At 40.9% G+C, this 24,905-nt stretch overlaps 1 protein-coding gene across 4 annotated transcripts in view; it reads left to right on the top strand.

The window, feature by feature from the left end:
* Positions 1-24,905, top strand: part of LOC117510655 (kinesin-like protein KIF27) — an 87,630-nt gene that overhangs the window by 22,599 nt on the left and 40,126 nt on the right. For all 4 annotated transcript variants that reach the window (XM_034170450.1, XM_034170451.1, XM_034170453.1 and 1 more), the window contains exons 4-5: positions 6,739-6,849; positions 21,737-21,913. In XM_034170450.1, the coding sequence (XP_034026341.1) occupies positions 6,739-6,849; positions 21,737-21,913 (288 nt within the window). The remainder of the gene's footprint in view (positions 1-6,738; positions 6,850-21,736; positions 21,914-24,905) is intronic.

Genomic DNA, 24,905 nt, shown 5'->3' on the forward strand with positions numbered 1-24,905 from the left:
TCATGTTTTGAGGGTCAACATCCTGTCCTCCCTGGCAGCTCCATCTTCAGCATCCTTCTCCCAATATGTCCCATGTGCCTTCTCTGTATATGTTCAGACCATCTCAGTCTCACCTCTCGAACTTTGTCTCTTCCTCTGATAGGCTCATTCCTAATCCTGTCCATCCTTGTCATAAACAAAGAAAATAAGAGCATTTTCAGCTCTGCCTCCTCTGTTTTTGTTAGTGCCACTGCCTCTAAGCCGTATAACATAGCTGGTCTCACTACTTTTTTGTAAACTTTGATTTAACTCTTACAGAGACTCTTCTATTACAAATCACTCCTGCCACCTTTCTCCACATGATCTACCTCCACCCTGCCTGCACTCTCTTCTTCATCTCTCTACCACACTCTCCATTGCTCAGAACAGTTGACTCCAAGTATTTAAACCTATGTACCTTCACTACTGCTACTCCTTGCAATCTCACTCTTCCACTGCCTCTCATGCACACACGTGTACTGTCTTGCTTCAGCTGCCTTTAATTTCCCTTTTCAACAGTGTATCTCCATCTCTCCAGGCTAGTCCCAACCCACTGTTTACTCTTACTGTGTATCATAATGTCATCTGCAAACATCATAGTCCATGGAGACTCGTGTCTGATTTTGTCTGTTTACCTGTCCATCACCATTGTAAACTACAACCCCTGGCAAAAATTATGGAATCACCGGCCTCGGAGGATGTTCATTCAGTTGTTTAATTTTGTAGAAAAAAAGCAGATCACAGACATGACACAAAACTAAAGTCATTTCAAATGGCAACTTTCTGGCTTTAAGAAACACTATCAAGAAAAACAATTGTGGCAGTCAGTAACGGTTACTTTTTAGACCAAGCAGAGGGAAAAAAATATGGACTCACTCAATTCTGAGGAATAAATTATGGAATCACCCTGTAAATTTTCATCCCCCAAACTAACACCTGCATCAAATCAGATCTGCTCGTTAGTCTGCATCTAAAAAGGAGTGATCACACCTTGGAGAGCTGTTGCACCAAGTGGACTGACATGAATCATGGCTCCAACACGAGAGATGTCAATTGAAACAAAGGAGAGGGTTATCAAACTCTTAAAAGAGGATAAATCATCACGCAATGTTGCAAAAGATGTTGGTTGTTCACAGTCAGCTGTGTCTAAACTCTGGAACAAATACAAACAACATGGGAAGGTTGTTAAAGGCAAACATACTGGTAGACCAAGGAAGACATCAAAGCGTCAAGACAGAAAACTTAAAGCAGTATGTCTCGAAAATGCACAACAAAACAAATGAGGAACGAATGGGAGGAAACTGGAGTCAACGTCTGTGACCGAACTGTAAGAAACCGCCTAAAGGAAATTGGATTTACATACAGAAAAGCTAAACGAAAGCCATCATTAACACCTAAACAGAAAAAAACAAGGTTACAATGGGCTAAGGAAAAGCAATCGTGGACTGTGGATGACTGGATGAAAGTCATATTCAGTGATGAATCTCGAATCTGCATTGGGCAAGGTGATGATGCTGGAACTTTTGTTTGGTGCCGTTCCAATGAGATTTATAAAGATGACTGCCTGAAGAGAACATGTAAATTTCCACAGTCATTGATGATATGGGGCTGCATGTCAGGTAAAGGCACTGGGGAGATGGCTGCAAAGCTGATCTGGCAACAGCAATCAGAGAAAGTTGGAGCCAGATTGATGAAGAGTACTGTTTGTCACTCATTAAGTCCATGCCTCAGAGACTGCAAGCTGTTATAAAAGCCAGAGGTGGTGCAACAAAATACTAGTGATGTGTTGGAGCGTTCTTTTGTTTTTCATGATTCCGTAATTTTTTCCTCAGAATTGAGTGATTCCATATTTTTTTCCCTCTACTTGGTCTAAAAAAGTAACCGTTACTGACTGCCACAATTTTTTTCCTGATTTCTTATAGTGTTTCTTAAAGCCAGAAAGTTGCCATATGAAATGACTTTAGTTTTGTGTCATGTCTGTGATCTGCTTTTCTTTCTACAAAATTAAACAACTGAACGAACATCCTCCGAGGTCGGTGATTCCATAATTTTTTCCAGGGGTTGTAGAAAGGGATCAGAGCTGTTCATTGATGTAATTGATTTCAGTTCACTTTTTTATACAATATGTCACCTCAAGGTGTTAAACATGGCCAAAGTTTGGTGACCCCTGGAGATCACCTGCCCCATAGGTAGTCGGCTCACTGCTAATGAACAAAGTCAAGGACACATGGAGCATTCTGTGAGCAGGATAGGTGATACCTGGTCTTGACTTTATCTACCCCTTGAGCAAGCACATGGGTAACACTGACAAGAAAACTCACTTGGCATTTTTTGAATATTGGAATAAACCTCAAGCAATGGTGTGACCATCTGCTATGTCCATACTAATATAATAGATGCCACGCACAACAATGAATTGAACTCGCAGTGACAGCCATGTTGCAGCTAAATAATCATATACTGTTCAGTGTTCACAAAGACAGATGTTAATCAGAATGGCTAATCCACCTTAATATTATCTTTTACAACAAATCAACAATTATGTTTAGCAGCAGTAAAGTCCTATACTTTACTAACATTCCTCAGGAATTAGTTTGGATGAGACTGAGTAATTCCCCAATGTTAATAATGACTACTAGAAGTGAGAGGGAAGCCAGTGATTCAGTACAACCAAGTACAGTAAAACTTGCATGTAATAGATTCAGGTGGACCAGCGAATTTTGTCTGTTATAATCGAGATCCGTTATATGTATGTAACGTATTAGTTACAGCCAAGAGGCGCAGAACGATTTATGGGGAATCCCCAGCAGCAGTTGGGCAGTGCAGCCTTGTTTAAAGGCTGCAAAACAACATGAATTTTTTTTTTTTTGACATTCTTGCAAATTTATTAAAAATAAAAAACTAAGAAGTCACGTGTTACTTAAGTATTCACACTCTTTGCTCTTGGACTTGGTTAATGCACTTTTGGCAGCAACTACAATCTCAATTGTTCTTGAATATATTGCCACAAGCTTAGCGCACCTATCTTTGGGCAATTTTGCCCATTCCTCTTTGCGGCAGCTCTCAAGCTCCATCAGGTTGGATGGGGAGCGTTCGTGCACAGCCATTTCCAGATCTCCCCAGAGATGTTTAATTGAATTCAGGTCTGGGCTCTGGGCTCTCTTGAATTCAGGTCTGGGCTCTTCAGGTCTGGACCCCTCAAAGACATTCACAGAGTCGTCCTGAATCTACTCCTTTAATATCTTAGCTGTGTGCTTAGGGTGATTGTCCTGCTGAAAGATGAACCATTACCCCAGTCTGAGGTCAAGAGTGCTGTGGAGCAGCTTTTCATCCAGGATGTCTCTGTACATGCATTCATTTTTTCCCTCAATCCTGACTACTCTCACAGTTCCTCCCACTGAAAAACATCCCCACAGTATGATGCTGCCACAACCATGCTTCACTGTTGGGGTGGTGCCTGGTTTCCTCCAAACATGGCCCCTTGCATTCACGCCAAAGAGTTCAGTCTTTGTCTCATCAGACCAGAAAATTTGGTTTCGTATGGTCTGAAAGTCCTTAGGTGCCTTTTGGCAAACTCCAGGTGGGCTGCCATGTGCCTTTTACTAAGGAGTGGCTTCCATCTGGCCATTCTAGCATAGAGGCCTGATTGGTGAATTGCTGCAGAGATGGTTGTCCTTCTGGAAGGTTCTCCTCTCTCCACAGAGGAGTGCTGGAGCTCTGACAGAGTGACCATCTAGTTGTTGGTCACCTCCCTGACTAAGTCAACCCCCCCGACCTATGTAGACAGGTGTTTGTCTTTCCAAATCACGTCCAATCAACTGAATTTACCCCAGGTGGACTACAATTAATCTGTATAAACATCTCAAGGATGATCAGTAGGGTGGCCCTTATTTGGTGACTTTTGAAATGTTTTGCCCTCACTCCTCTAAATGAACCACCATAATGAAAAACTCAACTATATAAAATATTTTTTAGATTTGAGTTTATTTAGGGTGTGCTCAACACAACTGAAAATAAATATACTCCTCGCATAAGACATTATAGACTGTCGTATCTAATAAATGCTCAATACAACTGAAAAATGAATATAATGCTAGCATAAAACATTATAGACTTTATTACATACACACAAAATGCTGTTAAACATGGCAAAAACCAGTGCAATAATATACATGAGATGCTTAGATGGTTTCACTCTCTCCAGCAGGTGGATCTGCACCTGCTGGAGCAACGCTATGATGCCACTTCTGCCAACTCGATCAGCTTTGTGTCGTATGTTTCTTCTATTTTGCCTTGGATTTTGCAACTTCCTGCTTTGCCAGTTTTGTCTACTCCTGCCAAACTTCCATGCCTGCCTTTCTCATGCTTTATTTCCAGATGTTTCTGTCTTCCTCAATGGTGATCATCTTAAGTGCTTCTTGGTGGGTGATACCAAAAAGATCATTAAATGTTTTAATGCACTGTTGTTCTTTCTTCTTTTGCATTTCACTTTCTTGCCCCTTGTTTTTCTTCAAAGCCTCCAATTTTCCTACAAGGTTTCTAGAGCCTTCACTGCATGCTAGAAGGGTCGGATGGGAATCTGGGCTCTTTCCCAAAAGTCTTGCACCTCCTCCACAGTCTGCACTGCTGCTTCGTGTTTCTGAGTACCCTTTTGCCCGATTCTGTACAAGTACACTTTGAGTACATCACCAATAGATGGCAGCTTGCACCCTGTCAGGCAGTCCTTTCTTCCTCGCAAGTATACTTTTATCTTGCTTGCATAAAGTGATCATAGTAATTAGTATAGCATAAATGAAAGAAACTACAACACCCGTCACCAACTAAACCTTGACATACCTGAAAAATAGAAAACTGGAAAATGTTAGTGGATTGAGCATACACTAAATCACTCTCTATTGGAAAATTTCAAAGATAGTAGTTTCTACCAACGGTGAAACTAGAGTGCTTTAAATGAGAGCATGGCAACACGATGAGTCCGGAAAAAAAAAAACACTCACATGACTCCTGGTGCCATCTTGGGTTCAAAATAGTGTTTGCTGTTAATCTGTCTCCATGTAAATCCAGCTATTTTATTTATTATCTGAAAATGCCGGGTTGCTGTGCATTTGAATGTACAAATAGACACAGCAAGGGCTTCAAGATGTACAGATTCCCTTCAGATCTGAACAGAACAAACATTTGAGAAAATAATGTCAGCCGTATGGGATGGAAACCGCTGTTGTCATCAGCGCTTTAAGAGGTAAATTTATTGTTCAGTCACATATATAGTGAAACTCACTGAAACCGTCACCAAAACAGTCATTGTATAAGCCAGATATTTGCAGTCACCAGACAAAAAAGTCCTAAAGTTTTTGTATTGTTTTCCATGTAATAAACACTGTATATAATGGATTTTGTACAACGGATTTTCGCTCACATGGGATAAAATGTCCCGTCCGATCGCAGTGTATGTCCATTAAAAACCCAGAGCAGTCTGCACGTGCACAATAACAGGTACAAATTAGTTCAGCACTCTGGCACTCACCAATTTGAGGAAAGTGGGACCGGAGTCATTTCCATGATTAAACTGTTTATTTTTTTCACACCGTGCTCAGATCTGAGCCGCAGCCTGACTTGCACCTGTTAAATCAGACACAAAAGGCTGTGATTTGACACTTTTCTGCTTTTGCTCCTTTGTTTGCCATCATATTATAATAGTTTTTGTTGTGCACGCGCTGATTGAAAATGGATCAGAAACTTGGAAGCTGAAAATGTCCCAGTTCTTGGGACAATTAGTCAAGAATAAAGCATAATCCAGAGATGGGAACTTTAAAGCTGTCACACACGTTGTTGCATGGCACGGAGTTACAGCTGTGCAGCTGCATGAATCAGGTTGCTTTAAATTAATTAAATAAATCATCAAATTGTAAATTTGATAGTTTAACTATTTATATTTATTTTGATAGCACCTGTACCTGGATGTGTTGCTGTACGTGGTTAAATGATTAAAATTATGAAAAGGTGCATTCAGTAGTTCAGCGCAGTTGGAACCAAAATGGCGCCATGTTCTGAGTTGACGCCACTCTCTCAGTTAAGGCACATTAGGTGAAACAAATGAGGGTGAGGGGTCAACATTTCTCAAAAAAACAAAAAATTGCATCATATAGGGGCCACCTCTTATATGATGCAATTTCCATCCCATTTCCATCAGTGGAAATAGGATGCACTTGAGCTCAATTTTGAGCTTCATGGTAAAGGCTGTGAATACTATACTTATATGCATGTAATTTCTTAGTTTTTGTTTGTTTGTTTTCCTAAATTTGCAAAAATCTAAAAAAAAAAACCCAATCCAAATCTTTTTACATTGTCACTATGGTAGGGTAGCCATATTTTGATCACCAAAAACCAGGACACTCGGCCCGGCAATGAGATACTCAAATGATACTTGAAAATTACTCAAAGATGGAAAAAACAATGAAACCACCATATTTTCAGCACTTTCTTTAAAAAAAAAAAAAAGCCAGGACAGGATGTGAAAAACAACACATCCTGGGAAAACAGGACATTTGGTCACCCTACATTATGGGGTATTGTGTGTAGAATTTTGAGGGAAAAATTCATTTCATCCATTTTGAAATAAGACTGCAGCAAAATGTGGAAAAAGTGCAGCACTGTGAATACTTTCAGGATGCACCATAGTATTAAAATTGGTAAATAGTGTGTCTCTCTCTCTCTGTGCAGAGAATTTTGGAACAGAAGGATGCAGAGCTTAGACAGGTACAAAAAGAATTACAGGAACATCTTCAAGAAAGTAAAGCCTTAGAAGAACAAAAGGAACGCACCCGCATACAGGTAAGGAGAAGTAGTTGTGGATGCAGATAGTGATTTAAAAAGCAGTACTTGTATACAGGGGCAGAGAACACTCCAACACCTTTGTATTAATGGAAATCTACCAATAGAAATAAAGTAAGCAAAATACTTGATTGCAAAAATAGGGGAGGAAATGCTAATACTAGTGTTCTAATTAAAGCTTTAAGTTGCGATCATACTGTATATTGTTAATGCAGGTGTCCAAAGTAATGGATAACAAGATTTTTGAATGAATGTACATAAATATACTCAACAAAAATATAAACGCAACACTTTTGGTTTTGCTCACATTTTGTATGCGATGAACTCAAAGATCTAAAACTTTTTACACATACACAATATCACCATTTCCCTCAAATATTGTTCACAAACCAGTCTAAATCTGTGATAGTGAGCACTTCTCCTTTGCTGAGATAATCCATCCCTCCTCACAGGTGTGCCATATCAAGATGCTGATTAGACACCATGATTAGTGCACAGGTGTGCCTTAGACTGCCCACAATAAAAGGCCATTCTGAAAGGTGCAGTTTTGTTTTATTGGGGGGGATACCAGTCAGTATCTGGTGTGACCACCATTTGCCTCATGCAGTGCAACACATCTCCTTCGCATAGAGTTGATCAGGTTGTCAACCCTTACCAAAAAGTAGTATATGCAAGTATGTTTCAAGTATACTTCTAGTTTACTTTTTATATACTTATCAGTACAATTTTTTGGTAAGGGAATTGTGGTCTGTGGAATGTTGGTCCACTCCTCTTCAATGGCTGTGCGAAGTTGCTGGATATTGGCAGGAACTGGTACACGCTGTCGTATACGCCGGTCCAGAGCATCCCAAACATGCTCAGTGGGTGACATGTCCGGTGAGTATGCCGGCCATGCAAGAACTGGGACATTTTCAGCTTCCAAGAATTGTGTACAGATCCTTACAACATGGGGCCGTGCATTATCCTGCTGCAACATGAGGTGATGTTCTTGGATGTATGGTACAACAATGGGCCTCAGGATCTTGTCACGGTATCTCTGTGCATTCAAAATGCCATCAATAAAATGCACCTGTGTTCTTCGTCCATAACAGACGCCTACCCATACCATAACCCCACCGCCACCATGGGCCACTCGATCCACAACATTGACATCAGAAAACCGCTCACCCACACGACGCCACACACGCTGTCTGCCATCTGCCCTGGACAGTGTGAACCGGGATTCATCTGTGAAGAGAACACCTCTCCAACGTGCCAGACGCCAGCGAATGTGAGCATTTGCCCACTCAAGTCGGTTACGACGACGAACTGGAGTCAGGTCGAGACCCCGATGAGGACGACGAGCATGCAGATGAGCTTCCCTGAGACGGTTTCTGACAGTTTGTGCAGAAATTCTTTGGTTATGCAAACCGATTGTTTCAGCAGCTGTCCGAGTGGCTGGTCTCAGACGATCTTGGAGGTGAACATGCTGGATATGGAGGTCCTGAGCTGGTGTGGTTACACGTGGTCTGCGGTTGTGAGGCTGGTTGGATGTACTGCCAAATTCTCTGAAACGCCTTTGGAGACGGCTTATGGTAGAGAAACGAACATTCAATACACGAGCAACAGCTCTGGTTGACATTCCTGCTGTCAGCATGCCAATTGCACGCTCCCTCAAATCTTGTGACATCTGTGGCATTGTGCTGTGTGATAAAACTGCACCTTTCAGAGTGGCCTTTTATTTTGGGTAGTCTAGGGCACACCTGTGCACTAATCATGGTGTCTAATCAGCATCTTGATATGGCACACCTGTGAGGTGGGATGGATTATCTCAGCAAAGGAGAAGTGCTCACTATCGCAGATTTAGACTGGTTTGTGAACAATATTTGAGGGAAATGGTGATATTGTGTATGTGGAAAAAGTTTTAGATCTTTGAGTTCATCTCATACAAAATGGGAGCAAAACCAAAAGTGTTGCGTTTATATTTTTGTTGAGTGCGCATGCATATTAAAAAAATGATTCATAGATTGTTGCATTGTACTGAATGTGCACCAACAATATTCTAATTAATATTCTTATTCAGTAACAAATTATTATTAGCTCTCACGGGTAAATAAAAACAACCAAGATTATTTACTTTTGTTCTTACTTTTGGTGCACTAACATAATATTTTAGTTAATAATTGTTCATCTGTAAATTGTGGCTTAAATCTATATCAAGGCATTGTTGAGAGCTCCTGAGGCATAGATGTATTAATAAGGGTTGTTATTGGTTGTCTTTCTTTGTGCAAAATAAAGGGCCCCTTCACACATAACACAGTGTTGGGCAAAAGAAGTAGAAACCGGAAGAAAATTCGCGAACACAAAACAAAATGGGGAACCATGAAATGTTCCACCTGCTGTCTGGAGAGACACACGGTCGGACAGGCGGGCACGATACAGTGGTAACGGTTTCATGCACGCGCGTGCACGAACACAGTGCGAGTGTAGCAGGTATGGATATTACTGCCAGAGAAAGAAAGTTTTATTAATTTGGTGTAATGATAATGGACCAGATTCAGAAGATGAAAGATTCGTCTCTGGGAGGTCCGTTGCAGTATAATGAAGCGAGGACACCAGTATTTCATTTTATGTTGCCTATTGCCTTATTATTGTGCAAAAGGTGATATTTACAATATATACAATTCTCCAGAAAATAAGTATCTCAAAGACATTGGAAAATGTCAGGAAAAATATAGAAAAATGACACTCTGGGTTTTACACAGGTTTAACCAAAGTTTATGTTAACAAGTTGTTAAGTCATCAAGTGCACTTGTTCTGTTAATTATTTGTAGTTCACATTAATAGTTCTTCCAAAACACAACAGTCACAACAATCCCACCCAAAAACAATAGCAAAATCACAATCAGCTGTAAGGAATTACATGCCTCGCAATGGGGCACCAAAATAACTGTAATGAAACTACATTAATTTAATTATTTGGAATGAATGGCACCTCACACGGGCACCAATTTAATGTACGTAGTTAAGCCTCACAATGTGTTATTGGCCTCATGGAGAGCACCAAAAATATGTAGTGAAAGTATTGTTAAACTCCCAAATTGAATTAACTTGGCCTAGACCTCATTTAATGGGTCACCAAAATAATTAACAATTTTAGGGTTTAATAATTATTATTTAATTAGAATAATATGTAATTACCTCAGGGCATCACCTATTTAAAGCATAGGTACTTTAATTTAAACAATCATTAATTAATCAGTCTCAAATTAATCAATCGGTCTCAATTTAATTAATCAGTCTTGGGTCTGAAAGTCTGAATTCTAAAATACGAATGACCAAGGGTTTCCTTCTGACATGGGTTAAAGTTCTCTGTCACCACGACGGATTTCCGTCATTTGGAAAATGTAACCACACATACGCGCGCACACATGTAATACGTGTTTTGGGGCCGAAATATGATAGTCTCACTGTCAAAGCAACATCCCATTCTGTGCTAATCAAAGCAGCAGCAATGTCAGCGTGGACTGTGGAGGAAGGGACTGTGTGAACTTTCACTCCTCTCCACTCTGTTTACTGCTTGCCATGAGCCACGGTCCTTCTCCTCCCTGTCCGGGGGGGATTTTTATCAGTCGGACCTGTGGCCCGGAGGACCGACACCCAGCTGCTAACAGACGGTGGCAGCAGCAGAGAACGAGTCACTTGGAAGAAAAGCGCTTAATCAGTGAAGTTCCACAAAAACCACACATGAAGGATATATTTTTTCTTTCCTTTTTTACACGAGGGGCCGTAACTTCAGCTTGTCGGTGAGCCCACGTGACACCGATAACACCGTGCACATTTGAAGGAACGAGTCACGTTTCACATACACTATCTTTAACTTCAGTTGATGAAGTGTCAGATATTAATGATCCAGTCCGGGTCTGAGGGTTGGCTGCCCCTCGGAAAGCCACGTTAATGAGGAACGAATAAAAACTCCGGTGGGACACAGCGGACGATCACACCAAAGTCCTGGTTAGTGACTTTAACCGACAAAAAAGGTGAGTCACGATTGATATCTTTAAATGGCTTTGAAGTTTACTTGCGGTGCACTACGCTTGTTTTATGAGTGAGAGCATTTAACCGTTTAAATGTGAATAAGCCAGTTTCAAGTTTCTCAGTGCGCATGAAAAATTTGACATGCTCTTTTAAAGAGGACCCCCAGAATAAATACTGTGTTTTTACTTGACAGTTTGAGTGACTTTTAGGTTTCAGAGGGCTTCATACCCATTAAAATTCACCAGAATACACAAAATTTGTCTTGCTCTCTTAAAAAAAATTCTGGGGGAGATCCCCCAGACCCCCATAATCAATACTGTGTTTTTATTTCACAGTTTGAAGTGACTTTTGTTTCAGAAGGCTTCATACCCATTAAAATTAACCAGAATACAAAAAATTTGACTTGCTCTTTTAAAAAATTTCTGGGGGAGATCCCCCAGACCCCCCATAATCAATACTGTTTTTATTTCACAGTTTGAAGTGACTTTTGTTTGAGGGCTTCATACCCATTACAATTCACCAGATTACACAAAATTTGACTTACTCATTTAAAACATTTCTGGGGGAGATCCCCCAGGCCCCCCATAATCAATATTGTGTTTTTAACTTCAGAGTTTGAAGTGAGTTTTGTTTCAGAGGGCTTCATACCCATTAAGATTCACCAGAATACACATTTGACTTGCTCTTTAAAAATGTTCTGGGGGAAGCACCCCCAGACCCCCAGAATCAAGACCCCTCCACCACCACCACCACCCTTTTATGTACCTTTATGTTCAGGTTTTGCATTCTTTTTATGCTTTGTCTCTCTCCTTAGAGGCTATTTAGAATAGATTTGTATACTGTATAATGTGTTTATTGTATTTATTGAGGAAAAAACAGTGTGTGCCCCCACTACGCCACATTTTAGGGAATTACTGGCATTGATTTTTGCCTGGAAAAAATTTCAGTCAGATTAAAATTTATTGCTTTAACCCATGCCTTCTGAACACAAAATGAACCACAGCAGAAATATTTACATTTTATTTACAAGTATACAAGAAATGAACAGTTTACTGGGATTTTTTTGGACAGTAATTAAATAAGTTCATTTAGGGACATAATTTGCTTACTCATGAGACATTGAAAGAAAGTAGTGAGATAAAGCTTAAAGACTTTAAGTGAATAAATCTGATTTGAATTTAGTGATGAAATTTGAAGTCAGTTATTAAGAAAATTATTTAAAAAATATATGAATATGTTTAAAAAGAAAGCCACTTTGCATCCACTGACAACAAAACCCTGTTTATGGAACCTTTAAGTGGGTCACTTAGCTGATCCGTTGAAGAGATGGTTCGGATGAACCATCCGTCCATTGTTGATGTGTTAGGCTCTTTGCAGCGTGAGCTCACTTGGGTCGGGGTTAAACCAGCGGTCTCCCCGGCTGCCCTAAGGCTTCAGTGTTGGCTGATTGTACCAACAGGATGGCTACTTGCAGTCGTCAGCTTGCTTGACCCCAGAGGTGGAAGGCATTTGTTGAAAATGGGTTCTGGTAGCTTTTAAAAAGTTTGTTGGACCCAAATTAAAAGTCTTTGTGAATTTAGAAAAAAAAGTTAAAACTTTAAGAGCAGAGTTGTAAAGTACAGAAAAGGAAAGTCGCTTTTCTGTAAATTCGCTATTATTTTGAAAAGTTCAGCTCGGAAGTTCTCTTAGAAATTTGAAAGACTTGACGAACCTTAAAAACGTCAGGCTATTAATTTATCAAAGAATGCAACAACAAATGAATGAATGAAGCCACGTGGTAGCTTAGCTTGGCTAGCATGGGGCCTTGTTGACCCAAAAAAGAAAGTTAAGCATTTTAAGAATAGAGAGCGAGAAGAGAAAAGAGGCAGAAGCGGGCAGGCAGAAGGGAGAAGGGCTCCTTTCTGAAACTTTTAAAGGGGACTTGCATCATTAAACTCCACCCATTTAGGGTGTGTAATTTCACAGAAACCTTCATGTGAAGAGAGGCAGACAAATTGATTCAACTATTTTAACACATTAAATATTTTGGTATACTATTTGTTATAAGACATTTTTAGGATGAATATCACGTTATTAAAGGCTTAGACACATCCTACGCACACGCCACTTGGTTCACAGAATATTCCACTGTTATCAAAACATGGATAAGTCAGAAACATCAAATTTAACACACATCAGTTATAAGGAACACATGTCAATTAAATGGAATAGATGCGAAGCATTTGCTTGAATAAGTACACTGAAAAAAATGCTACTTTGGATCAACTTAAAAAAATTGATGTAATTTGTTACAGCTAATTTTTTTAGTTTCTCACAATGTATATTTATGATTTTGTAAAGTGATTCCAGCAGATTTAAACTGGAAACCACAATTTTCCATTAGACCAATGTAAATAAGTACTTTGAATGAAGTGCGCTGTGTTTCACTTTTTCCAGTGTAACACAGACAACATTAGAAGCTTATATATGCATAACATAAAATACTGGTCTCTTGCATGCCTATTTAAACAAAGGTCTCGTCTTTCTCCACTTAGACCTAGAGGTCATAGCTGGTTGTCAAGGCTCAAAGTTTATGACCACGTCTTATCACGGAAGAGATCTTGTGGCATGTCTTGGGAGTCTCTGGCCTTGGCGTGAGGCCATAAAGTTGGATTCTCCTGGCCTGGGGAAGTTCAGATTCTGACGCGATTATAATGTCATGTAATTCATAGTGACTGAAATTTAACCGATAAGTAAGCACAAATTTAACCGATAAGCAAGCGCTCCTTTGAAAAACTCTGGGTTACAGTTCTGTTGTGATGTGGGCCACAGTGGAAGCCCATGGGGATGTCTCCAAAGCTTATCACCAGATGGAACCAGGAATTTCCCCAGTTAGGAGTGAAACACACAACAGTCTCTGCCCTCAGTTCAAAACCTCAGGTTTTTGTTGAGAAAGCATTCCTGTATTTATTTAATTACGGCGAAGCGAGGCCATGTGCTACACAGCTTTTCTCAAAATCTGCCACTTCGGCAGTAAAGTGCAATTTAAAAGTCCATGAGCACTTAATTTGTGTGTGCAAAGTTTGCAAATTGTTCAAAAGCGCCGCACAGTTTAAGTGCAGATAAAACCGGCGCAAATGAGAGGGGGAGAGGTCGGGTGTTCACCTCCTATCACACAATGGACTGATGTTTTGAAGATGTTGTTAAGGTTGTTGTTAAGGTTTTTTTCTGTTGTTGGTTTGGCCTGGCTTGCCATCATACCAGTACCCAAGGCACCTGGCCTGTATATAAACAGTGGGACCGAATATCAATTAAGCATCCAAACAAGTGAATACTAGCTAGCTTTCTTTATAAATTCACATTCCTGTTCAGTTTACACATTCACAGTATCCCAATAAGTAAATGGGAAACATGACCAAAAGTATGAGTCCAGAATATTCAAAGATAAAGCCGATGTAAACACAGGCTATCAACTTTGGCACAATATTAGCATTGAAATACATTATAGTGAATCGGCGCGGCTAACGCCCAGCTAAGTTAGCAGCTAACCAGACACAGAGCAATAGACTCACCAATTCCGAGAGCACAATCCCTCACACAGCGAGTACCCGATACCCCAAATGGCGGACGTTTCCGAGGTCTTAAAAGGTACCGTATTTTCCGGACTATAAGTCGCACCAGAGTATAAGTCGCACCAGCCACTTTATCCATTATAAAGAAAAATAAACCATAAATAAGTCACACCGGAGTATAAGTCGCACCAGCCACTTTATCATTATAAAGAAAAGTAAACCATAAATAAGTTGCACTGGACTATAAGTCCCATGGACATACAGGTATGTTAACTTAACATGAAAAGTTCAGATGATAATATTGTGACGGCTACCGTTTTCAGATGCATATTTCACCAGTCGTAACTTACAATCTGCAGAGTATGATTTTCTTTTTGGTGGCATTTTTTTGGGCCTTCTCCGTTGTCTTGTTAAGTTATCAGTAACGTTGAAATTTTTATTTTTCTATGGTAGTCAGAAGTCGCAGGAACAGTCACACAAGCCTTGAGTGCCCTCTCGTGAGCTGCATTTTACCTACAGATATGTTTGTATTTTGCGGACCACATTGCGAGCTGAACCATGCAGCACCTACCTGCGCAGCTCATGACCACCCAGCGTTGTCGATCCAGCTCCTTCCAAGTGCAGACGCTAATCCTCCGCCGTCGCTCAGTGCTCCCATGCAGCTCTCAGCGTCAACTCTGCTCACACTGATATCCAAGGGTTGAAGCTGTTTTGTTAGCCGTCCCGGAATAAACACCATGTTCGTCTGCTTCAAACGCTATTCACAATCTTCGACGCCAGCTCCTTCCAAGTGCACACACTAATCCTCCGCCGTCGCTCACCCGGTGCTCCCACGCAGCTCTCAGCGTCAACTTAAACACTCTGCTCACACTGATATCCAAGGGTTGAAGCTGTTTTGTTCACCATGCCGGAATAACAGCAAGCACCGTGTTCGTCAGCTTCACACGCTGTGGGTGAGGTGAGGAATACGCGTCCAACGTTCTGTTCTCTGATTGGTTATCGCGACCAGCGTGACTTATAGGACGGCCGCCATACTACAGTGTCCATGATGCATTGCATTTCCTTTTCTGGTGGCCATTTTAAAACATAGATCAACTCTGTCACGTAAAATTGTTTTGTTACAGTAAATTAATTGAGATCCTACCGGCATATTTTTCATTTATAAGTCGCACCGGAGTATAGGTCGCACCCCCGGCCAAAACATGTAAAAAAGTGCGACTTATAGTCCGGAAAATACGGTATGTAACTTAGTAAAATGGTACAGATTAAATGATTAAAATAGCGTTATAGTACGAGGACTTACCTGTAAGAGCCAGTGCGTTAGCCTCCTCTCCCCACGTCTGCCAAGGGGGAGATACGGAAGGCTTAAATTACACTACACACGCTGCGATTGGCTGAACCGCTATGCATACATGAGCGCGTAGTGACGTCACATAAAAAGATGCATTCAGGGTTGCGAAAAAAGTAGGAATTATTATAATCAGGCATTTATCACAATTTTTATGTGGGTTACATCCTCCCCGCCTTAGATCATGCATGTCCCCGTTGCATGTAAAACCTAGACAACGTGAACGGATGGTGTCGACAGTATTTGTAACATCGAAGGCATCGGATAGACTGTGTAACATGGATTGGACGATGGAAATCAGCAGATTGCCACAAGCTAAGTATTGGAATCTTTGAGGTGGTGCTCTTTGCCTTTGTGAACGTCTCAGTTCAACTATGTCAGTGTCATTTTCAAGTGCCTCAACTGGAATGGATTCTTCAAGAGGAACTTCGATGGAAATAGCAGGATCGTCTGTAACTATTTTTTCAGGTTCAGGTAAATTTTGTGTTTCAGGTTGGTTAAGTTGAACCTCAACAAGTCCTGGCAAGTTCTCTTCCACATCAGATCCAGACGGCTCACTGCTGGACTCTACAACTGAAGGTACAGTGTCGGATAACATGGATCTTAGTTCTCTCTGTTCTTCAGTTTGGGTTGGAGGTTCAGATGGCATGTTTTGGTTCTCCTCCTCAATGGATGGATGTGGAGCAATGTGATCCAAGTAGCGAATGGATGTTTGGAAGAAGCGGCACTTGTCTGGCGACAGCTTCAGCCCATACTCTCTCAACTGGTTGAGGACTCTCAGCAGTCTTTGCTCATGCTCCTCCACTGACTTGGAAAAAATGATTAAGTTATCAAGGAACACCAACACTTCCTTCAGATGGAGGTCCCCCATGCACCTTTCCATCAAGCACTGAAGGTACGGTAGTGACTTGGGATCATGTCTCAACGAGGCATTGGTAAGTATGGCCTGCAACGTCCACTTCTGCTGTGCACCTTGAGCCAACAAGCCCAGGAGGCAGCTCTGTGGTTGGTCTGAGATGGGTCTGTTGGTCTACACTGTGAACAATCTTTGTTTTCTTTGCAGGGAAGTTTGGGCCTTGCATAGCTCCTGTATGTCCCACTACAAGAACTGGATCTAGTTTAAATGTTCAGTAAATATGGAATTGCGTTTCTGCCACTTCTGTTTCTTTTCACTAAATTGTTTGCATTTTTAGTTGACCAGCGCTGGATTTGGACTGTTCTCACACTGTGGTCTGATATGTCTATCTTCTCCATGACGAAAACAGAATCCAGGCTTCGGAATGGAGGGTGGAGCTTTTGGATTCGGAGACATTCTTTGTTTGTGTTGTGGCTTTTGGAACTGGAGTACAGGACTGGCAAGACTGGGAGGTGGTTAGAGCGGCAAGCTGTTTCTGTATTTCAGCCATTTGTTTTGTGAGGGAAGACAGGGCAGCAGAAACTCCTTTCTCCTCTTCAATTGCGAACTGGGCTTGAGCAGTGACTATCTGTTTAGATGTTCCAAGATGTTGCTTCATCCTCAGAGCTTTACTTGCTTCATGATCCTCTTCAGTTCTTAACAGCAGTAGCAGTTCAGCAAATGAAGGTGAGTTTGTCTTTCTCTGCTTAAGCTTGAGCTCAGAGATGAGGTTGTTGTCCTAGCATCCCCTGCATAACTGATGAAGCAGAGTCCTGTTCACCTCACTCTGCTTCACACCTCCCTGCTTAACAGCCAGATTCAGGGCTACTTATAGTTGTTGTGAATAGACAGATGGTTTTTCACCCAAATCTTGCAGTGTGTACATGAACTTCACATAAAGCTCCCCTCTGTCCTGCATGGTCCCGTAAGATGTTGGATATATGTCTCCGCAGGCAGGTCTGGACTGAGGTGCTTTACAATGTCAGCTGCAGGTGGTAAGAGGCTGTCAAGAATATGCCTGGCTCTTTGGAGTTCAAAAATGGCTGGGTCTTTTAAGATGACATCCACGCCGGAGCGCCACGTGTCATAGTCCACCTCATGCTGTGATCAAGGGGCTCTCCCAGAAAACATGCGCAGCCTGCGAGATGAACGGATGTTAAAGGCATCGCTCCTCATAAAATGCTCCACAACATACCTCTGAATTTGCAGTGGGTACAAATCAGCAGAGGAGATGTTTATTGAATGTTCCTCAGTGGTACCTGTAGCAGAACATGTTGCAGGTGGAGGTGTGGAAGGAGAAGCAGTCATGTTGTGAATTTGTGCAGCAGGGCAGCAGCCATTTTGTGTTGTGCTGGAGTGAAGGTGGAAGCCATTTTGTGTTCTATTGAAGTGGAATGTTCATCTTTGGTGTCTTCTGTTATTACAGGGCACAACTTAGTAACAGCTTCATTTATTTGGGTCATCAATACTTGTAAAACTTCAGTAATGTCTTGATCAGACAGTTTTGCTACTTGTTTTAAGTCAGCTAAATGGGACTTAGTCTTTGAGCACCCAATGTTAGTAGCGTAAACTTTTGACAAATTTTGAATGCAATTTTCATTATCAGTAGGCTTAAATGTATATGCAGAATCGGACCAAATAATTCAAAAGCTTAACCAGTTTTAAACTCGACAACCAACATATTGTGAAATTCAGAATCAGGTGAGTTTATTGGAAAAGACAGCTCGATAGCACCATATTGAAGGAGGAAATCTTCAGCTTCATCAACATCATATTTTGGATGCCACTGACCAGCACTGCATTTGGAATTTTTATACCTAGAGACTCCAACAAGTCCATTTTTGGGAAAATTGGTGAGCCTGAATGCAACCACAATTTATTACGCTGCACACAACCTCCTGGCTGGCTTGCCACATTTTCTCTTATGTAATAAGTATGGATAATACTGCCAGAGAAAGAAAGTTTTATTAATTTGGTGTGACAATAATGGACCAGATTCAGAAGATGTAAGATTCATCTCTGGGAAGTGCATTGCAGTATAATGAAGCGAGGACACCAGTGTTTCTTTTTATATGGCTGTTGCCTTGCTATTGTGCAAAAGGTGATATTTACAATATATACCATTCTACAGAAAATAAGTATCTCAAAGACATTGAAAAGTTTCAGGAAAAAAAAATAGAAAAATGAAACCCAGGGTGTTTACACAAGTTTAACCAATGTTTATGTAACCAAGTTGTTAAGTGATCAAGTGCACATCAAGTTCTGATTTGTAGTTCACAATATTTCTTCCAAAACACAACAGTCACAATAATCCAAAATAATAATAATAATAATAGCAAGATCACAATCGGCTTTTCTCAAAATCTGCCACTTCGACAGTAAAGTGCAATTTAAAAGTTCATGAGCACTTAAATTGTGCGTCCAAAGTTTGCAAATTGTTCAAAAGTGCTGCACAGTTTATGTGCAGATAAAACCGGCGCAAATGAGAGGGGGAGAGGTCGGCTGTTTGCCTCCTACCGCACAATGGACTGATGTTTTGAAGATGTTAAGGTTTTTTTTCTGTTGTTGGTTTGGCCTGGCTCGCCCAAGGCACCTGGCCTGTATATGAACAGTGGGACCGAATATCAATTAAGTGTCTAAACAAATGAGTACTAGCTAACGTTTTTTTATAAATTCACATTCCTGTTCAGTGTACACATCCACAATATCCCAATGAGTAAATGGGAAACATGATAAAAAGTATAAGTCCAGAATAGTCAAAGATAAAGCTGATGTAAACACAGGCTATCAACTTTGGCACAATATTAGCATTGAAATACATTAGTGTGAATTGGCGCGGCTAACACCCAGCTAAGTTAGCAGCTAACCAAACACAGAGCAATAGACTCACCAATTCCAAAAGCACAATCCCTCACATAGCAAGTACCCAATGCCCAAATGGCGGACGTTTCTGGGGTCTAAAAAGGTATATATTCAATTATTAAAATAGAGTTTTAAAGTATGAGGACTTACCTGTAGCAGCCAGTGTGTTAGCCTCCTCTCCTCACGTCTGCTGAGGGGGAGATGCGGAAGGTTTAAATTACACCACATGCAGTGCAGTTGGCTGAACTGCTGTGCGTGTGTGAGCGTAGCGATGTCACGTAAAAAGATGCATTCAAGGTCACGCAAAAATTGTTTTTATATTTAGCCATTTATCACAATTTTATGTGGGTTACACGAGCAGCTGGAATGTGTGGCACCACATTGTGCTGCTGCTGTGGAGAAAAAATAAATAAAAAACTACACACCATAAAAAGCACCGCAATTCAGTCCATGAGCAGGTCATCAATTTTGACCTAATCGGTACAACATAAGGTGACAAAACAACACTTAGAATCCAGCCTCAGTGTACCATGGCCTACACAAAAACATATGATAACCATCCCAGGGCAGCAGCTGTAGCCAGATAGGGGTCAGTGAAGAATTAGACAGAGGTCAAAATGTAAAAATGCTTCAGTCATGTTGAAAACTATACCACATTATTTGTCTGATCATAACAATTCCAAAAAGGTATAGTTTGGACTATCTATGACTGAATGTTCTGGAGTTATGGGGTAAAAACAGCAAAAATGGTGACAAATGTCAGTTTCAGTTTGTACAGGGGTCAAAAGTTAAAGTTGCTCCAATTTCAGTAAAAAAAAAAAAAAAAGCAAATTATTGGTTGAAATAAAAGGATTAATAAATGAAATAGTTTCAGCTGTGTTGAATGTTTGGTCTCCAAACACGCCTACCTGTTAGTTCAGTGTCGCTCTTGTTTCTGTTTCTTTGATTTCTTTGATTTGATTTCTTCTGTGATTAATTATTTTAGTTATTTGTTATGTAATTGCGTATGTAGTTATTGTAGTATTTATTTTTATACTTGTCCTGGCTCTGTTCTTTGTGTTTTTAAGGTAACACGTCATGTGCACTGAGCCGTCATTTCCAGCTGTCAGTGAGTGGCTGGCTGTCAGTCAGCTGAGAGGCGCCTTGCTGTGCCGTATGCGCTCAGATGTGGTTGGCCGGTCTTGTCTGTACATAAATATCAGCTTGTCATGGAAGTGCGCCCCCTGCCCACATGACACGTGTTGAAAGGGAGCCGACACACTGGCACACCAAATGTGTTGGGGGGTGGGAGTGGGGAGCGGTGATACACACACACACCACATGTGGCAGGGGCGCGCAATAGACACGCAAGCCACATGTGTTGAGGGGGGAGCTGACACACTGGCATGCCACATGTATTTGGGGGGGACGGGGCTGCAACACACGCTGGGGGCGGGGCACGCGATACACATGCAAGCCATGTGTTGGGGTGGGAGAGTTCGGCACAGCCGCATCCACGTGTGTTGCTTGGCGATGCCACACTCATGGGGCACTTAGACAATTATCACAAACAGCTCGAATGTGGTCAGCTGCTCTCAACTCTCGTACCAGGAGCGTGAAAAGCCCCGCCTTATTGTAAGTGTCTAGCGAGCAGTGTTGGATGTTTGTATGTGACACTTGGAATTTGGCCGACACCTGCCGAGAGGGGAATTGAATGCGCACTTGCAGGGCACTCGCTGTCTTTCGGCCACTGGTGCGCGTGAATGGTTGTAGAGACAGCTGTACGAGGCGTTTGAGGCAGCTCTGATTTTTCATGAGTGGCATTTGACTCCTCCTCCGTGCGCCATTATGCCTCAATCGTGTTATGTGTGAAGGGGCCCAAAAGAAAGTCACCTCTTTGTGGGATGTCATCATCTCAATATGGCCTTTCAGCTGCAGTCTGTGGTTGACTGATACCACAAAATGATCTTGTAACTGCTCATTGTACCAATTTTTTGGAAAAACTATACACCCTCCAGTAGGTGGACATACATGCAATATCATGGAGCTGAGGGAATGGACCAGCAATGCCATTCTGAGGAGGAGATCTTTGCCCAGCTGGCACAGCACAATCCTGATCAGCTACTGACTATAATAAATTGTGTCTATACCCTGAAATATGTCACTGATTTTAATATTACCAGTCCATGTTGATAAAATCTTGTTTCAGAAATGTTTCTGTGTGAATATCTTTAGAATGAACACCTTGTGGACCAGCAGATTGTGATTGATCGTCTTCGCGGCAACCTCATGACCTTTAGGGGTACAACTTCAGGGGCAAGAGAAGAAGCATGTGCCTCTGGGAACACAGGCGGGAGACCTCACAGTGTTCCTCTGATCAGCCACACCTGTGGATATGGGCGTACCAGGAAGGTTGTTTTTTGTTTTCTTTATTCTTCATCTTTTTTTTTATGCCAGGTGCAGTTGACTAATGTCTGCAATTTGAGCTCTTGAAATAATTTATTTTGTGACCATAAAGTCGCTGACACATCTTCATGTAATACAGGACATATTCATTGAAATAAAATGTGCTTTATTATAATTGTGGTGTGGTTTAGATTTGTATGTCTTCAGTGATAAGGCACATATATTCTGAAGAGTGACTGGTAATAACTCCATATGTTATCATCTTTCCTCCTGTAATTGTAAACAGTAGTGTTGGATCCATTAGGATGTGGAAGTTCTTGTTGAAGTAGAATTATCCATAGTTGATCTGTCTCCAGATTAATGACCACTTGCGTGTTGTCTGTGGAGATCCATGTGCTCTAGATTGGGTAATATTTCTAAAGTAGGTAGCTAACATTTTGCAAGGGTAGTAATAAATTATGCAAAGTTCCTATAATGAGTTGTAATGGCATTTAAGTCCAGAATGTTTTTAGAACCTTAGACCTCAACAATTTTTAGAAGACGAACTTAACCCTTTTATTTCCTGTTAATTACGTAATTTTTTTTTATGTTCATCCATCCATCCATTTTCTTCTGCTTTATCCGGAGTCGGGTCGCGGGGCCAGCAGCTCAAGCAAAGCCGCCCAAACCTCCCGATCCACACACACCTCCCCCAGCTCCTCCGGGGAAACCCCAAGGCGTTCCCAAGCCAGCCGAGAGATGTAGTCCCTCCAGCGTGTCCTGGGTCTTCCCCGGGGCCTCCTCCCAATGGGACGTGCCCGTAACACCTCTCCAGCGAGGCGTCCAGGGGGCATCCGGAAATGTTAATTTCCGGATGCCACCTGGACTGCCCCCTGGACATTAAATGTTAATTTAATGTTAATTTACTGTGTTAATGTAGTTAGAAATTGTTTAGGTTCTTGTTATCATTTACACACTGTTATTATAATTATTCTTATTATTATTTTCAGTGTTATTATTATTTTATTATTAATTCAGGATTTAGAGGGGACACAAGCAGAAGATCAGTCACAAGAGATGTTACTCCAGAGAAAATGCACATAAGAGAAAATGCTGCATCCTGCTGACCTCTGCAAAAGCTAAATGTTTAGTAGATCTGTGAGTTTAAACAAGGAATCTGGGTTTGTGCTTACTATTATTAATTAAGCCAGCATAATCAAATGTACGATCGGCGATTGAGAAATTTTGAGCTTGACCCAGAAAAAGTAATTATGGTTCTCCAGGGTCATTCCATGTCAATTCAACGAGGGTCTCACGCACTTTGTCTCGGATTTTCTTCCAGTTTTAATCAAATATTCCCAGCCTATTCAGAACAACAAATCTGAAGTTTGAGGCCTGTAGGCCAAGTAGTTTCTGAGATATGGCCAATTTAGTGTGCATGGGGTCTGCCATTTTTTTGTCAAAAATTATGTCTGTCATTTCTGGAGCCATGTTCAAGGTGGAATATCTCAGCAAATAATGGACTTGGAGGCCTGAAATTTTCTGTGGCAGTTGTCATGGACACCCAGACTTGGACTATAGTTAAACAACAGACATTGACACTAAACTGTGAAGTTTATGTATGCTCATTGCTCAAACTATGGAAGATATTACATTGACTAATGGCATCCATGTTCCGAGCATCCATGTTTGAGACACTGAAGCATACCATTACACTCAAAGAAGTCTTTCCATTTCTTGGCTCCTTAATGCCAGCTGTACTGGCTATGAAATATGTAAATTTGGCATATCTGTAGTAAACGGTTATTGTGGGAGAAACCTCTGAAATATAAAAAAAAGCATTTTGTGGTCAAATTTTATTAGAAGAAAAGCTCATGTGGGCAGCAAATAAAACTTCAAACTGATTCCATTTTCAAGGTATTGATATCTACTTTATAAATATGGCCTTCTTTATGAAACTCCTTCCTGGTTAATTTAAGCAACCATTTGTACACTCGCGAATGTATTTCTAGTGCTGAAATAATTTCATTTTAATTGTGTGCACACACTGCATTCATATGATTCATGGCACACCCCAGAATGCTTGCACATAGATCTGCCAGGGGGATTCCCCAAGGTTTCCGATGGTTTCAGTAATGGCAGTATTCTCTGCATTTTGATGGGGGGTGGAGTGGGTGAGTGATGGGAACAGCTTCTTTGAATTTTCCCATAATGCCTTTTGGCCCATGTGTCTGTTGCATTACTTTAAAACTAAAACATAGCTGATATTTTCATTTTGTAAAAACAACACATTTTGATAACTTGTATGGAATTGGTTTGTTTAAAATTTTAACCATAATTCAAAACTGCTTTGCTGTGCATGTGTCCTGTGACACGTAGGCAAGATTGTATGGCTGTGAGCCTGTGAAAGTAAATGATCTTTTATTCTCTCCCCTTTTTTCCTTTCTGGTCAGCAGGTCTCTTTTGCTAAGAAAAGGCTGAACTTGGACAGAAGCTCTGGCTTGTTGTTGTTTGTGATTGCCTTTGGATTTATTCAGAAGTATCAGTAGCTGCCAGTGCACTGGAGTCAATACTAAAATTTACCGGTTTAGCTTTTAGCTGTAACGTCCGAAATTTTATAGGGATTTATCGATTTTGCTTTATAAAAGTTAACTTTTCAGTTAACGGATTAACGGTTATCAAAGCTAATGTTTTGGTAAGCTGTGCCCACCACTGCTCAGAATGCAAAAGATGGACCACCACGCACACTACTTTTTCTGGGTCAGGATCAAAACTTTTCAGTTGTTTGCACCTGAAAAATTTTATAAATGATTCATATATATTCATGTATTTTTGTCGTTCAGGATGATGGCTTTGTAGGGAGCATTGGTTTTACAGTGATGTGTTAATTGTGAACTGATGATTTTGTGGTGTCTCCATGTTTTCAGTGGATGTTACATATGTGTTTCATATTTTGTCAATATATGTATTTGTTGTGTTTCAGAATCTAAGGCACTGTATCCCTGTATTTGTTGGTTTA

The sequence above is a fragment of the Thalassophryne amazonica genome, chromosome 5, assembly GCF_902500255.1.
Source record: "Thalassophryne amazonica chromosome 5, fThaAma1.1, whole genome shotgun sequence".
In the NCBI taxonomy this organism is placed as follows: domain Eukaryota; kingdom Metazoa; phylum Chordata; class Actinopteri; order Batrachoidiformes; family Batrachoididae; genus Thalassophryne; species Thalassophryne amazonica.